At 37.8% G+C, this 18,201-nt stretch overlaps 1 protein-coding gene across 3 annotated transcripts in view; it reads right to left on the reverse strand.

Moving 5' to 3' along the window:
• Positions 1–382: 382 nt before the first annotated feature.
• slc35f4 (solute carrier family 35 member F4) overlaps positions 383–18,201 on the reverse strand; it is a 45,128-nt gene continuing 27,309 nt past the window's right edge. For 2 of the 3 annotated variants that reach the window (XM_067454499.1, XM_067454498.1), the window contains 6 exons: positions 11,203–11,503; positions 8,943–9,162; positions 7,631–7,756; positions 7,319–7,511; positions 5,214–5,303; positions 383–894 (listed from right to left, as the gene is read on the reverse strand). In XM_067454499.1, the coding sequence (XP_067310600.1) occupies positions 653–894; positions 5,214–5,303; positions 7,319–7,511; positions 7,631–7,756; positions 8,943–9,162; positions 11,203–11,503 (1,172 nt within the window). In that variant the 3' untranslated portion in view covers positions 383–652. The remainder of the gene's footprint in view (positions 895–5,213; positions 5,304–7,318; positions 7,512–7,630; positions 7,757–8,942; positions 9,163–11,202; positions 11,504–18,201) is intronic. The other variant, XM_067454497.1, reaches the window with a different exon arrangement.

Raw genomic sequence — 18,201 nt, forward strand, 5'->3', positions numbered from 1 at the left:
GGAATAAAAACATCATCACAGTAGTCTATATGTGACATCAGTTGGTTAATCAGTTGGTTAAAGTATCTCTTGAAGCATCGAAAATACATTTTGGTCCAAAAATAACAAAAACTACAACTTTATTCAGCATTGTCTTCTCTTCCTGGCCTGTTTTCAATCCGTGTTTGCGACTGCACAGTCTCTCTCAGACTATAAACGAAGCTCAGATCAACCAGATAACACGTCAGCAGTGTCACTGCGCAGTCGCCAACGCACATTTAAAACAAACACAGAAGACAATGCTGAATAAAGTCGTAGTTTTTGTTATTTTTGGACCAAAATGTATTTTTGATGATTAAAAAAATTCTAACTAACCCACTCATGTCACATATAGACTACTTTGATGATGTTTTTATTCCCTATCTGGAAAGGGACAGTATTTAATTTTCAATTGAGGAACAGAAAGCTCTCGGACTAAATCTAAAATATCTTAAACTGTGCTCCGAAGATGAACGGAGCTCTTATGGGTGTCGAATGATGAGTCATTAATGACATAATTTTGATTTTTGGGTGAACTAACCCTTTAAATACAATCAAACTGTTCTTTTTTTCTGAAAGGCTGCCACTTGGTGGATCAACGCTGATCGTTGGCTGCTCATTCACAGGTCAAAGGTCATGCCATTGGGATGGACACGGCCCCGTTGGCTCTACTCCGGCTGCGCGTGTGGACGCTGGATTCTGTGAGCTCCTCGCCGTGCTCCTCCGTCTTCTTGTCGGCCAGGGTGGTGAGGAAGCGCAGGGTGACCGTGTCCCACTCCTCGGGGAGCAGCAGCAGCAGGAAGCCCAGGCAGATGATGCAGGTGGCAGCCAGACGCACCACGCTGAAGATGACCTCGTGCTTCAGGACGTCAATGGCTGCTCGCCGCACAGAGAAGCAAAAACATTTTAAATATAAAAACAAATTTTTTAAAAAAAATTTTTTTTAAACAAACAGTTTAAAATTCATGTGCAAGATTTACTTTTTGTATTAAAGGGTTAGATCACCCCAAAATGAAAATTCTCTCATTAATTACTTACTCTCATGTCGTTCAGAACCCGTAAGACCTTCGTTCATCTTCAGAACACAAATTAAGATATTTTTGTTGAAATCCGATGGCTCAGACAGGCCTTCATTGACACCAAAGTCATTTCCTCTCTCAAGACCCATAAAGGCACTAAAGACGTCGTTACAAAGCCCATCTCACTACAGCGGCTCTACAATCATTTTAGGAAGTGACAAGAATAGTTTTTGAGCTCATGGGTCTTGAGAGTGGAAATGACATTGGTGTCAATGAAGGCCTTTCTGAGCCTCGGATTTCAACAAAAATATCTTCATTTGTGTTCTGAAGATGAACGGAGGTCTGACGGGTGTTGAACGACATGAGAGTGAGTTATTAATGAGAGAATTTTCATGTTTTCGCGATCTAACCCTTTAATAGAACCATTCTGAAGTGAATCGATAACATATTTGACTTGCGCGTGTAAAGTGTAACACCTCTCGCAGTTCAAAACGCTTACGCTACGTCCAAAATCATCGCCGCCCCAGTTACGCGTTTTCCGTAAGTTGAATACGGAAGGCAGTCTGGCGGAAGCTAGACATTTTACTATATAATGTGTTACATATTGATTTTTTTCTCTCACACAAGCGTATGGATTCACTTCAGAAGGCCTTTATTAACCCCCTGGAGCTGTGTGGAGTACTTTTATAATGGATGGATGTGCTTTTTTGGACTAAAAATTTCAGGCTCCCATTCACTGCCATTATAAAGCTTAGTGTCACGATTCACCAGTGAGAGTGCCCCTGATTACCACCAGAGGGCACTCCACTCCGGACTGTCTCTCTCTGTCAAAGACTACATTAACCATAATCGTTTCCCGGACTCATTAGCACTCACTGTTTACACCTGTGTCTCATCACCTCATTACCTCTGCCTATTTATACCATGTTTACTCTGTCATTCACTGTAAAGTCTTGTTTGTGTAACAACTGCCTTCCTAAGCGTTTCTACTGGTTCATGTATCTTGGTCTTGGATTTCTTGCCTTCTCCGTGGATCACTCTTTTGCCTGTCTCGGTTTTGTTTGCTTGATTGGACTGATTTCCTGCTATGACCTCTTGCCTGTTTTTGGACGATTGTGGATTACCCTTTCATTCATTCGCTCTGTCTCAGAGCGGTCGTTACAATTAGCCAGGACATTTTTTAATGTAAGTCCGATTGTGTTCATCTGAAAGAAGAAAGTCATCTACACCTAGGATGACTTGAGGGTGAGTAAATCATGGGGTCATTTTCATTTTTGGGTGAACTATCCCTTTAACTGAGGTTTTATTGTGTATATGACATATGAACTAACTTTACTTTTTAATAGCATTTTGACCATAATGACCAATGCTATCTACCAAGAGTAGTGTAAATTAGCATCTGGTTTAAAACAGACCTTTTTGTCCATTGAATAATGGCGCAAACACAGTACATTGACACGCAAACCTTAGTAAATCACCTCGCATGATTCATTTAAATACTCTCCTCTCATACATTTTGCATCTGAAAGGGAAACTCCAAATACATATGCAATAAGGTCAGCTACAAAAATAACCCTGTCCATGCTTTTTCAGCGCTAATTTATCACTGCGTGTCTTTAGTAAAATCCTGATAGTCGTTTTTAACGACAAAAGAGGTTTTGTGCTGACGCAAGCGGTTAGTAAATCTGGCCCTATTTTGGGTACTGCAAAAACATGAACAAATAATTCATAGATGATTTATAAAGATGTATACATTTGCATACACATCACAAGAAACAAATGAATCAACAAAACACAAACAAACAAGTAATAACATATATTCTTTACAACTTGAATACATGTGAATGCATCAATTTTTTTTTAACCAATATTTATCAGTTTGCTGTTTCTTGTTAAATATCATTGTGTCTTTAAGGTTTCATGGTGTATATGACATGAACTAACTTTGCTTTGTCATAACAAGGTAAAAAAAAAAAAAAAAAAAAAAAATATATATATATATATATATATATATATATATATATATAATATTAATAACTGTCCTCGACAGACAGTCATGAGGATCTAAAGTCCTCTCTATGATATAATTTTCTATCTTATGCTTTCCCCCCTGCATGTCTCTGCATGTTGGTTGCATTTGATTAGGTGGACTACAATTTTTCAAATACAACTTCTGGAAATCCCTATTAATTACTTAACTACATAAGAGTTTCTACAAGTCAGATGTGACCTTGTGCCCACACTGTCTAAACAGTGTGTGAGACTTATTGACTCTGGCAAAGTCCTCTCTGCTGCGCAACCAATTAACTCAAATTCATTACTGTTAATAAGGAAATGCTCAGCATTAGATGCTAATATTTTAGAGCGAGTTCTCCAGTGCCCGTTTGCTGACTTCAAAATAAATATGAAATTTTACAATTTGTGCTAATGAAGGCAAGAATCTAAAAAGTTAATAGCTTTTGGTTCCTAATTAGCTATGAAAATGTGAAATGGTTTTAATAATAGAATGTAACTAAACATTCACATTCACAATCCCTTACAAATGTAGTACACATTTTGTATAAAGAATGTAGCATAAAGAACAAATGAATCATACAATTTGTTGCAAGTGAATCATGGAGCCACAAACTCAAGAAAAGCCACACACAATTTAACACACTGACCTTGAAAGCACCATCTAAAAGCATTTAGTGTTGCCTTGGCAACCTCACCACCCCTTTGTTATGGTGCAGTTGTTTGCTTTGACTGAAGACTCCCAGTTATTGTTGAGTTTCATATTTAGTTTTAGCGAAGGGTGAGGGATTTGCTCTGCTGTACTTCTAGTAGGGCGAATCTCACAAAAACAGTAAATACAGTACTGTGCCAAATACGCTCGAAGAAACCTTCCTGCAAAGCTACCTGAAAAAATAAGTGTACCAATAGGACAAAAGCTGTTTTAAACACAAAGGGTGGTCACACCAAATATCGATTTGATTTAGTTAATATAAGTTAATTGAGACATGGAATCTATTTATGTCATTATTTTAGAAAGCATCCTCACTTTATAGTATTACAGTCTAAAACTGATCACAGTACTGTAGCTTTTCAGGTTGGTTTCTTCAAGCAGATCTTCTGTATTTAGTCTGTCTCAGTTATTTCTGCTTCTTCATGTAATCCCAGACAGACTCGATGATGGTGACATCAGATCAAACCAGCTGTTGTCAGACTCTAATCTCACTGGATTATTACAATTAATGGCAAATGGGATGTATGAAAATGTAAACTGATATTTCCTACTGACACACGAGCAAAAGATAGAAATAAAGTCTTTCTGGTGCTCTTCGTTTAGGGGTTACATTGGTTGTCTTCCCGGTCATAAGTGACCAGACACCTAAAAATTAAACTTCCTCCACCCCAGTAAAACCAATGCAATTTATTTTTCTTCTATAATATTTTTTCTTTTTAATTTTGTATTTTGAGATGATTTGATGGTATTTTTTAATATTTATGCAATAATTATTGTCTATTTTTGCCATTTAAAATTATAAAATAATTGAAAAAAACATTTTTTTTTTTATTTTTTATTTCATTTATTGCAGTATTTTAGGTTAAAATAGAGACTAGTCCTTCAAAAAAAATTTTTGTTGAAGACAGATTAGCGCCCTCTTTTGGAATTATTTAAGAAATTATGCAACCATGGGTGTAATCCACTAGAGGTCTCTATGGAGGGGCTTGTGAATTCCCAAGTTCACTTTTCAACACTTTCAATAAATTTTTTTTAGCTGGATTTGAATATATAGTTAAATTTGTGTTTTTGGAGATTTCCCATTCTTAAGTTCTTAATCGTCCCAAAAATTAAATGCTTCATTTTTTTTTTTTTACTTCCAGAATATAATTATAGAAAATAGAGGTTTTATAAGATTCATTCTTTAAATGCTTAGTACACCCAAAAATGAAAATCCTGTCATGATTTACTCGCCCCCATGTCGTTTCAAACGACAAAAGTCTTTCATTCATCTTCAGAATACAAAAAAAGATCTTTTAGATAAAATTGAATTACGCAAACTGACACTTTGATGCCTCAAAAAGTTCATAAAGTGATCGTAAAACGAATCCATATAAATTGAGCGCTTTAGTCAAATTCCAATAATATTTCATCATGTTTTGGTATGTGGTGTACAGCATAGACTCACGCACCTGCATTGCCTGGAACACTGAGTAACGTCCCGATGGATATGAGAATAGGATATGTGAGTACCACTCCTACATTGACCAGGATGTTAAATACTACAAGACAGAGAGAAAGAGAGGAACAGGAACTTTATGTAATGGCTTGTTTGGTCATATAGAATCTTTTGTCATTCAGTCCTCTCCAAGTGGCTAAATACACAGAGAACATCACGTGATTTTGGACAAGTGACAAAAATTAATGGATATCATATTATCCTTTATACACCCTAGAGACACAGAGCTCCGCTTCAGCTCAAATATACAGTAAATCGGTTACTATCAAGCTTTACACAGTCTGACGCAGCACATATTGGATATCTTAGAAATGCTACATCGAGGTGTAAATTGATGATTCTAACCTGATTTCTCTCGCTTACTAAGCACATAAAGCACTCTTGGAAGTGTACTCAAGGGTTGTATTTGGTCTACTACAACACTAACTCACATCTGAACCAGCAGGGATCAAGTGGGAAGCCATCAGCAGGATTTACCGCCAGTAACTGTGTACAAACTTAAAGTTGACTTGAAACGGAAGTTGCAATATTCTTTTCTTCCCTATGTATATTATATCCAAGTGAAACAGCTTTTCGAACAAGGAAAGAGTCCAGGGTGGGACATGATTTTGTCCATCAGGAGTTGATTGGATCATTGGATGGTTGTGGTTTGCTATTGGTGGATCTCATGTGAGTGACAGGTTGCCCCGCCCAAGCCAGTAAACATGTCATCAGAGAAGAGATGTCATTGCAAGAGTTATGTAGTTATTATGTACATTAGTAAAATGTATTTGTTAAGCTCCGCCCTTCATTTATGGTTGCTCGCTCAGACCAAGGGGTCAAGGTTTGGCTGGTTAGCATTGACCAGTTATTATTATAGATATCATAACAACCACATTTTGGTGGCTACAACATCTTTTTCTATTGTTTTTGCAAGTAACACTTGGAATATACATTGTTCCAAAGTTTGGGGTCAATGGATTTTTTAAAAATGTTTTTGATCTATCACTCTAATATACTGATTTGCTGCACAATATATATTATATTATTATATTTTTGGGCCTTTTTGCTTTTACTTAGATAGTGGACATCAGGAAATCATGGGAGAGGAGCGAGGGGAATTGGACCTCGAACTGAGGTTCAAACTCAAATCATCCTGTCCACACTAATACGTTTTTGTTTGAAAACACTTTTTTTTCCCCTCCGTTTTGGCCTTCTGTCCACACCGAGATGCCGTTTTTGTCCTGGGAAAAATTTAGCTTTTTAAAAACACATTTCCAAGTGAATAAATCTGAAAATAGCATTTGAGTTGTTTTCAAGTGTATCCGGATTATTGTAGATGTAGCCTCGAGTGCAAATGTCGAATCACATGCCCACATGGCTATAGCTCTGACCAAGAAAGATTTTTATCAATGCTGAAAACAGTGTACTGCTTAATAGCAAAGTTACTTTAAGTCTAGTAATTTCACGCGGCGGCCATCTTTGAAACGCCTCTCAGGCATACAAGTGCAACTCCTATCTGTTTGAATGGGGAAACATAAAAAATGTACAGTCCTAAACCGGCTTCTCAGAACACTGAGCAGCAGCTGCAGTGACACGATGACTTTACTAATCAATGATTGGCTCTTTCATTTAGAAGGCGGGGCTTATTCGTCATACTGGCCGTTGCACTTTTTCCCATTCAGAAGTAATTGGAGTGTCTTCCTATATATAAAGTGTTTGTTAATATTTTTGTGGAACCTGTGATAGTTGTTTCTCAGGATTCTATGATGAATAAAAAGTCAAAACCAATTTAAAACAGTTTCCAGTCACAATTAATGCATAGTAGCTGAATAAACGTATTACAAAATAAATAAATAAAAAACTTTACTGACCCCAAACCTTTAAACAGTAGTGTAGTATATCTCTTATATTTCATTATGTTTACCAGTGTCCAAAACCACAAATATTTTATTAGATTATTGTAGATTACATATGTATTGTACAATGTATTATTGAAAGTAAAATGTAGTTAAGGCCAGTAATGTTTTTAAGACAGGACCTCGTGAAGAATCAGTTATTTCCATAATTCCATATTACCTAGCCAAAGGCCGGCCACGCCGCAGAGGTAACCCCAGGGCAAGGATGAGAGAGAACCCCAGTGCTCCACTCTGGTGAAGTACAGGATGAGGGGAACACAGGAGATGAAGATGAGATTGAAAAAACCCATCGTGGAGAAGAAATGAGCAGCCTCTCCCAAATTGGCACTGCCGAGGAACATCTTAAACAGCACCTGAGTGATAGAGAGGTTTTGCAGTAAAAGGATATCAATACTTAAGGAGTCTTAATGCTTATCAAGGGTCTTCTGGGAATCAGTATTTTCAGCTCAGCAGGAAAACTAACAGCTCTGACCTTGTAGAGAGCAGAAGTGGAGGCGGAGCCGACTGCTAAGGCCACACCCATAAAGGAATCCCCATGGAAACCATCCGCGTACGCCATCATCACAATGCCTGTGATGGCCATAATGGCAGCCACAATCTAAAGGGAAAGATTACAAATGTATTAATCCTTAAAAAACTATAGAAGTTTATTGCACTTGCCTGCTTTCATATGTGAGCTGGATAGCTGAAACTAGAAAGTAATTAGCATATAAAGACGTTTTGAATCCAGATCATTCAATGAAACATTAAATGCGATGAAGTATTCTGATGTAAGCACGATAACAGCTTTTATTCTCATTGACTCACCATTTGTATCTGAATATCTGTTAAAAATAAGCACTGCATCACTTGTCCCATTTCTCTATAATTATCAAGCTGTTTAAATCCAGTGTCATGAATAATTTTATATATCAACAGGTAATGTGTCTTACGCAACTTACTACAGTACATTTACTGTAATAATGATCATGTTGATTCATTCATACATCCTAATGGGTGTGACTGTGTATACTATGTAAAGGATAATGTGAAGGCAGCCAGTCAGTGCCAAAAAATAAGTCCTGACAGGATGAGCAGGACCCCAATCCAAAAGCATCGAGGTCCTGTAAAACCCAAAAGGGTTTATTTTGTGATTAAAGGCCTGTTAATTAAATGGCTACTCACCAAATAAAGTACAGCAGCTAGTGGCAATTATTGGGGTCCAGGCACTTGTTTGGATAACATGATCAAAATAGCTAAATTAGAAAAAATAGATCCCGTGGAATTGTTTTGATGTGCCATTTTTTTAATTCCCTGCACGTTGTTGTATAGCTTTGAGGAGTTTCTTAAGTTAATATGGCCAGTAAAATTAGAAATAAATGACATGTGACATTGTTCTGGTGTACCATGTGCACAAAGTTAAAGTATTTGGATATTGCAGGCACAAAAAACAAATCAGTCATATTTTTTTTGTCTTGAAAGTTTCTAGATATGCAGCTAATTTAATCTAAACTGTGAACTGGATGGAAAAGTCAGCTGTTTATTATCATGTTTATTATGGTGTCTTTTGCCCCAAATTCCATACATATTCTTCCGTTATTAAAAAACAGTTGCTTTAATTACCTTGCACAACAATAAAAAATATTGTACAGATTTTGAATGAATTTAAAAGCACTGCAATTTAAACTTTCTTGATTGCTGAGGTAAGAATGCTGTTGATGCTTGGACCGCTAATTAGTAAATATACATGAAATTCTGCAGCTGAAATGCAGCTGTTAAACAGTCAGGGTTTATATACCACCTACCCGCACACCCATGAAACGATCTTTGAGGACAATCCATGACAAGAGGAAGACAAAGGCCTTGTGGCAGCAGTAGAGCGCTGAGACGTCTGTGGCGGTTAGTTTTCTCAGTGCTAACAGGTACAGGTAGTTAGTCAGCGTCCACAAGATGGAGAAAGGCGCCGTTCTCTTGAGAAACACCTTCAGAGACATTCCATCCTCTCCAAACAACCGACTACATTCCCTACATCATGAAATGAGAGGAAAATGTTTAGCTTCCTCTGATAATGCAGCACTGTAAGATATATCTGTAGGGTAGTTAAACGTTCAAACTAGGTTTGATGTCAACGATGATAAAGCTGGTTCTCAAGTGTTGTGACATGCACGCAAACTTTAAATGTGCAGAAGTACAAATGAAATGAACTATGAGGTATATGGCATGAAGCTTCAGAGAGGCACTCTAAAATGCTAATTAAAATAGAATTGTTCAACATACTCTCATGGCAGTTCGTAATTTTATTTTACAAGTGATGACGTTGGAATTGTTACTAGTACAGGATTGGCACTGGCCACTTTTAACATGACATTACAATTAAAAGGAAACTGAGATTTTCAATCTTTAAAAAAGATCCAAAAAGATCATAAAAGTATCATTAAAGGCACAATATGTAATTTTCTCCACTAGAGGTCGCTTATTTTAAAAAAAGGCGTAGCTTGATAATGCCTTAATTTCGCAGAATCATGGGAGTTGTCGTCTTCACCTCTACAGCCGGTGGAAAATAATCCAACATAAATCATATTCATGGATGAGCTAATATATTAAAGATTATTTAACGTTACTTTAGTATGAAGCAGGGTGGGGCTGAAAGCCATTGGAGCGGAACGAGGCCGCTTGCATGACTGCTAATGAGAGACAAACGCAACACGGCTCGAGAGAAGTGGAGCTTTTATTATGCCGTACACAAGCGATTCCGCTTCTTGTGCTCATGTGTATATGGGACAATGCAGAGCTGTTTTCTCATATTAGACACATTATTTGAGTGTGTTGAAAGTTATGTTACAATGCTACTCTGTGCGTTCACTTGGCGGATACTGTGAGACACTTGTTGCACAATGCAGTAAGCTAGATCGATATCAGGCATGGTAAAACATGGTAAATAAAAAATAAAAAACAGATTAATTGTGTTGATCTACAAAACGATGTGTTAAGATATTTAACAATAAATAGTTTTCTGTCGATCAATGAATCTAAACAGTTGCTCACCTAACACATATTTTAAAGTGTCTGATGTGTTTCCATGATTTCTACAAAATAATATTGGACATCGAGGGTGACGTGAGTATGATGTCATTATAGGCATCAGTCTGTGTCCTGGTTATAATTGCGGATTTCTCTAGATTTACACATTCATGGGAACAATGATGTAAGTACACAAGCCACCAATATATTGCATTGTTCTAGTGATTTTTGGATATATATTAATCCAAAAATCTTACACACTGTGCCTTTAAAGTGCTCCATACAACTCGTTGTGGTCACACCTTAGTTTAGGGTCCAATTATCACTATTAACTATGACTTTTGCCTCAATAAACTGCTAATTACTGCTTATGAATAGTTAGTAAGTTTAAGTGTTAAGTTTAAGTATTGGGTAGGATTAAGAGATGTAGAATATAGTCATACAGAATAAAGCATTAATATGTGCTTTAGCCAATATCAATAGCCAATATCAAAATAATAGTAATGTGTATGCGTATAAGCAGCTAGTTAATAGTGAGAACTGGACCCTAAAATAAAGTGTTGCTCTTGTTTCTGTATTCCAAATCTTTTAAAGTCATACATTATATTTGTGTGGAATAAACAGAAATGTTATTAATTATTTGCTGAAAATCATTGAAAATCCCATAAGATATCCATTAATAAGTAGAGTAGAGATGTTCGATTTGTCTAAATAATTTCTTGAGTAGGACACTTTCAATAAATTGGACTGAATTGTTTCTACTGACCCTGAGGGATGTGCAACTCAGGAGTGTCATTGTCCTGCAGAATTTAGCTCATCCCCAATCATACATGCATACAAATTCTAGCCAAAGTCTTCAGGAGTGCTAGAAAACTACAAGGCTATGCCTAGAGCTAAACTCTGCAGGACGATGGCCCTCCAGGACTGGAATTGCCCATCCCTGCTCTGCTCTAGGGGATCTGTCTCTGTAATAGGTACAGTAAAGTTGCCTGTCAGCTGCTATTGTACCTCCAACCAAAAGGCTTTCATTCATTCTGACTTCACCTGAATTTCTGAATGGGTGTCTGTTTTTCTCTGGTGGTGGCCAAGTGCCCAGAGTAGTAGAGGGGGAAGAAGAGAATGTTCCAGTTGGTGCTGAACCATGTGATGAAAAAGGGGCAGGAGAAGGATTTGAACGTGAGCTGAACCACTTGTGTGGTGCCCACCCAGGACGAGGAGATGCACAGCACCACCAGCAAACCCCCCAGCACCTTGAGCACTGTGTTGGCACAGGTCTGATATGCGCTGGGATCTCCACTGGTTTCACTGCCTGGAGTCTCTGCGTGCGATTCTGAGCCCTCCTCTCCTGCAACACAGAGATCAGTATTGCACCATTACAGCACACATTATACCTCCTTGCCTCATTATATCCCTGGTAATAAATCTGGATTATGGAATCCCTTGTGTTTTATTTTTGTTCTGCAGCTCAAACTGTGCTTAACAAAGCCCATGCAAATGTTATTCTGTAGATAATTTCCCAGCTAACAAGGAATATTCCCAACAATCTTTTGCGAATATGTTTATATATTATTTATAACATTTATTTATTGTTCTTATAACATTCATATTTGACATGTATTCTTGTGATTTTGAGCGAAAACATTCTTAGAACAATATTCTCAGAACATCTTTAAGATGTTGTTTATAATGTTAAGAAAAAGCGTTCTTTAAATGTTCCTCATAATATTAATATTTGCTAAATAGGCATTCTTAGAATGTTACAAATAAAAGTATGAAAAGTGAGGAGAACGTTGTCTTAAATGGGATTGACCAACAGAAAGCTGCTTGGTTTTAAATTGACTTGTTTTTGGTACACTGTAACGCTCAAAATAATGAATTGGTTTGAGTAGAGCCAACTCAAATAAACAAATTAGTTCAATCAAATTACCTTTTATGAGTATTAAGAACTTTATTTTTCTTTTTAGTTCACAAAATTGACACATGTAATCTGAATTGTTTCATTGTTTTGAATTGTATTGACTCTTCATTTAGACAAACTGAAACTGAAACTGGGCTGGGCTTTCTATTTCCCAGCATGGGGAAGAATAACTGTTCAAATTAAGTGTTATATAGTATTTTTTTGTGCAAGATTAATGTTAAGGTGGCGATTTAGTGTTTAATGTATTGCTATGTTAGTTCAGTTTGTTAAATGTTTTATATTGCTGTACTCATATGGCAAGTAATGCCATTAAAGCATTGTGTTAGCAAGGTAGCATTTACTGAACTAGCTAGTTAAAGCTAGAAAAGTTTTCATTTCATTTTATTCTCCCAATTAGACTTCAAAATCACCTCTCTAATACAAAATTGTAATTGCTTCACAAACACTGGCATTAACTGCAGGAAATGCAATTGTACTTTCTTTCATCTATCTGTTCTTACCTGCAGTATAGTGAAAATGTTCTGTTCCTGTCTTTTATTTGGTCAAATATTGGAACACGGTACTGACTATTTTTAGATAGGTTTAGTAAATGCTAATTATGTGCTTTGTTGGCGTGTTTTATTCATGAGAAATTCACCGACACTTCCTCGTGCGGCTGGCCCTGATGTTTCTCTGTGGTACGTATACGGATGTATTGATCAGTAGCTGACAGTGTCAGTTACCTGCAGGTGAAGCACTAATGCTGGACAGCGTTTAAAATCTGCCTACGTCGCAAAGTCAAGCCTCTGTCAAAAATAGCTTCACGGGGTCATGGAGAAACACAGAGACCATTTAGATCTGGTGGGATATACATAGAAACCTGACACCACAGGGCGCCCTCAAATACATCAGCCAATCAGAATACATCCTGTCTGTCATCAGTCATGACCTCCATCATAGAAGCTGTACTGACAACATTACACCTTAGTATGCTGAAGGAATTTTGTCAGTAAACACACAGGCAGGTTAAATTTGACCATTATGGGAAGTTACATTACTTTGAACCTTCTGAAAAAAAGTAGTAACAATTAAAACAGTGGTTCTGTTTTTTTTGGCCATAGGAACCATATATATATATATATATAAGTCAAATTTAGTCACAAAAAATGTTGACCATACACACACACGCACCTACACACGTCTGGTTCAGTATCTTTGTGGGGACCATAGGCGTAATGGTTTTTATACTGTACAAACTGTACATTCTATCCCCCTACACTGCCCCTACCCCTGAACCTACCTATCATAGGAAACATTCTGCATTTTTACTTTCTCAAAAAAAATCATCCTGTATGATTTATAAGCCTTTTGAAAAGTGGGGACCACATATTGTAACTGAACTTTTTTAAATGTGTAACATTTGCTTGACAGATTTTGACAACTAGTTCAACATTTTTGTATTTAATGACTCAAGCAATGAAATGAGGACTATTAGTTTTATATGGAATGACTATTCAGCATTCACAAGTATAGTTAATTTTGACTGACATGACATAAGCAAATGATAATGTTATAAAACAGCAGAGAGTTGTATGAAAGCAATTGATGCATGTCCAAAACAAAAGCATTTGCAATATGTTGGAAGAAATGAGAAGCTGCTACTATGATGTGCAAAAATGACAATGTTGAGGAGGTTGAACTAACTGTTGAGCAAATGTAAATAGTGATGTGAGAAATGCACCAAAGTGACTGAGAACAACTGTAATACAGTAAAGTTGGTATGAACCACCACAGTCATTTAAAAATATACAAATAACACAAAGTGACAATAAAGTGTCATTTTGGGGTTATGGAAACAACAGTTGCGTGGTAAATACACAATACTAACATGAACTGTTTATGAAACATGGGAACTGCTCCTGATGAACAGAACGAACATCATACCTGCATGCAAATTCTCAACCTTCCCAACTAACACACGGCATACCAGTTACGTGATTTATAGTCTCAGCCTCAGACATTACGCCCACGGACAATGTGTTTTTCTCAGGGGTTGAATCCGAAATTGGCCCCTATTCCCTTAAATAGAACATTATTTGAGGGGACAGCCATTTGTAGTGGTGTCCGAAACCATAGTGGACATCATCAAGTGCACTCATTCAATCATTGCACCAGAATAATAGACTGGATAAGCTCATTATGATCTGCCGGTGATTTGATTTCGCCCTGCAGCTCAGTCTGAAAACCTGTACATTAATTAATCCTGCTTCTGTTACACATTTGTGGGAACCAATCACAGACTGGCTTATCCACCTGGCACGCTATTGGCAGGTTTAATACAATGACGGATAGAGAAGCAATGGAGCGATGTCCGTTAATCACACCTCTTGTGGTCTGATTGGTTGAAGGACTATCCAGTTGCATACAGAGTCATTTCAGTTATGCTCGTTGATCACGCCTCTTGTGCAGTAGAAAATATATAGCAGGCTCCCCAGACTAAGGTTCATTCTTAAAAGATTGAGCTTGGTCTGGTGATAGTCAGACAACCACAGTAACCACAATAACGATTCAATTAACTGTATTAGTGGTTTACAGTTTTTATCAGTCGCTTTGGTGCATTTCTCACATCACTATTTACATTTGCTCAACAGTTAGTTCAACCTCCACAACATTTAGTCATTTTTGCACATCATAGTTAGCCTGGATGCCAGCCGAACTTAGCCCCACCCACAAAATGTTTTGGTCGGCCAGTTCGGTCTGGCCTCGCTCCATAGAGGAGTAATTATCTCCGAACAGAAACTGTTTTGGACCAATGAAATCATCAGGGCGGGCTTTAGACGATGACGGACAGATGATCAACAGTAACGTAATCATGCACGTCATCAAAGGGGCTTGGATTATATTTGTTCAAATCCTAAATGGAGAGCTTGTTTGTATCTGCATTCACCTTCACTATTTCTCTCAGAAATGATGATCATGTTGGGTAAGTACTCTGTGTATCATTAAATTATTATTTTTTTTTTTACAACACCGGCAAAGATCGTGTATTCCAGCGTGCGTGCAGACAGGGTTGCCAAGTTTTTACAACAAAACCCGCCAACTACTAGCCCTAAACAATAGCTTCTCGGGCGGTTGTGGTGTTTGGGGGTAAAATGTGTTTTATTTTGGCAAGGTTGCCTGCTAAAATTCGCATTCATGGGTCTATATATCACATAAAAGTCGCTTCAACCCGCGGACATAGAAAACAACCGGCGGGTGCAGTTGAGCTCTGTTGACATTTGACAATGCGTCGCTTCGTTGCTCTGATTGGTTGTTGGTCTATCCAATTGATGTCTTTCCTGGCTCGGTTGAAACACGCCCCATAATCACAGCCCAATGGAGCAGTTTCAGACCAAGCGGCAACCTCCCGCGATCTCTCTTGAAGCCAATACGGAAGTAATGTAAACTGCAATTCCTCAACTGGCCACTAGGGGCAGGCTCCAGAAGGGAGCAGAATCTCATTGAGCCCCATGTTAAAATTCTCAACTTTAAAGCAGAAAAAAACATGTTTACAGCCTGGTACAAATTGTGGTTTTGGCTTATAAGGCTAATTTTGATCTTCATGACAACTCTGAGGGGGGTGAATTTTTTTATAACTCATTTGTTTACGTTATATAAAGCCTTAAAGTTCTGCATAATTAAAGGCGTGGTTACAAGTGGATAGCCATTTATCCGCCGTCTATAGTTATTGCGTCACCTCAGCTCCGCGCACATCCCGCCTTTTTGCCCATTTTCTGTTATCCGGGAGTGACACGCGTTGACTCGCTCACAAGATGGCAGTGCCCAGCTCGCCCATACTTTAAGCTTCAGAACGGCTTATCAGAATCCGATGGGTGACGTCACGGACACTACGTCCATATTTTTTTACAGTCTATGTTTCAGACTCATATTCTGACTAGAACTGAGTATGACCATGTCAGGCTACATCATAGTAGCAGCTAGACAGACAGACAGACAGACAGACAGACAGACAGACAGACACACAGACAGAGATAGATAGATAGATAGATAGATAGATAGATAGATAGATAGATAGATAGATAGATAGATAGATAGATAGATAGATAGATAGATAGATAGATAGATAGATAGATAGATAGATAGATAGATAGATAGATAGATAGATAGATAGATAGATAGATAGATAGATAGATAGATAGATAGAGCAGTAGTGAATGGGAGGTGGTGGGAGACTGAATAGAGGGGAAGAGTGCAAGTATCACAAAGCCAAGATCTGCTGTAGACTCAGAGTGATCAATTTACACCAGACCAGGAATAAAAGATGACATGCGCTGGCCCATGGTCACTATCTTGCAGTGTACTGAGTCAGCAAGTGCGTGCACACACACACATACACACACTAACACTCACAAAGCCACACTGTCGTTGTTATCTTGCTATCAAGCCATGTATCTCACTCTGATTGAAGTACAGGGAAAAAACCTTTATAACTGATTTTTAAAAATTATTAGATTTATGTTCAGATCAATGACATAATATGAATAAAAATTAATTTAAACTGGTATTCATACATTCAACTTGAATATGCCAACATTTGTCACCAAATCATGTGGCGCAATATGCAGAGTCATCCAACAAAACAAAACAAAAAACAGGAAATGACATCATAGAGACCTTCATGATTGTGTGCTCTATAAGTCATGTGACTCCCTAAAATGTAATGATTCTTTTTTGAAATGATGGTATAGAGTTCTTTCAGATCGACAGCATTAGGGAAAGCCACTGACTCAAGTCCTTGGATACTTCCAGTAAACAAGACACTGGCCTCATTTTGCATTATTGATTGTCATATCCTAAACCTTTCAGACAAAAAGGTATGCTAATTCAGTGGTGTTCTAAGAGCCTATATGAATCCCTGCAACATGCCACAAAAGTGCATTTATATATTGAAAGATGTACTTCAGTACATTCAATATGTCCTGTCTGATGTTAAGCAATACCAGATTTTCTGACGTAGTTGCATCTAAATAACAACCCAACTCAAATGATGTCATTTTTAAAGAGAAAAAACCCTACCTGACAACTTTTTGGACATATTTTGGGCTGATAAAAGGGCTCCCACAGTGTGCACCCACACTGACAGACTTTTTATATCCTGCGGATAGCTTGACTGGATAGCTTAACAACCTGCAGAAACCAACAATATACCAGGGAACCGCAGGTCCAAGATGCGGAGGCACAGAAATGTCACATCAATGGTAAATCCCTGGTTTACCGCCCCTACATATTTACACAGCGCTGCGCAAAATGCTATTGTTATTTTACAGCTATTTTACAGATTCAAAAGCATAATTTCACAACAAGACATTTGAGGGAGGGGTTGGTAATATAAACTCATTTATGATGAGCAGTTTGGCTGTTGACAGGACATCTCAAGCAGTTTTTAGTAATGCTTACTTTATTAGCTCCTATGACATCCTAATATTTGTATTTTTAAAAGGAACAGGAATAGTTTACACCCAACAAATTTAAATTCTGTCACTTTTTTTTCACCTTTATGTCAGTCCAAAAACTAGCCTGACGTGGTCATACTCAATTCTAGTCAGAATATGAGTCTGAAACTGGTCCATTGGGCTGTGATTATGGGGCGTGTTTCAACCGAACCAGGAAAGACATCAATTGGACAGACCGACAACCAATCAGAGCAATGAAGCGACGCATTGTCAAATATCAACAGAGTTCAACTGCACTATGCTGCCAAGTCCGCGTTTTTTTCCCCTCGGGTTGTTTTCTATGTCCGCGGGTTAAAGCGACTATTATGTGATATATAGACCCATGAATGCGAAATTTAGCAGGCAACCTTGCCAAAATAACACACATTTTACCCCCAAACACCCCCCGAGAAGCTATTGTTTAGGGCTAGTGGTTGGCGGGTTTTGTTGTAAAAACTTGGCAACCATGTCTGCACGTGCGCTGGAATAAACGATCTTTGCCGGTGTTGTAAAAAAATTAAATAATTTATTGATACACAGAGTACTTACCCAACATGATCATTTCTGAGAGAAATAGTGAAAGTGAATGCAGATACAAGAAAGCTCTCCGTTTAGGATTTGAACAAATATAATCCAAGCCCCTTTGATGACGTG

This window comes from Pseudorasbora parva, chromosome 10 (assembly GCF_024679245.1).
Source record: "Pseudorasbora parva isolate DD20220531a chromosome 10, ASM2467924v1, whole genome shotgun sequence".
In the NCBI taxonomy this organism is placed as follows: Eukaryota; Metazoa; Chordata; class Actinopteri; order Cypriniformes; family Gobionidae; genus Pseudorasbora; species Pseudorasbora parva.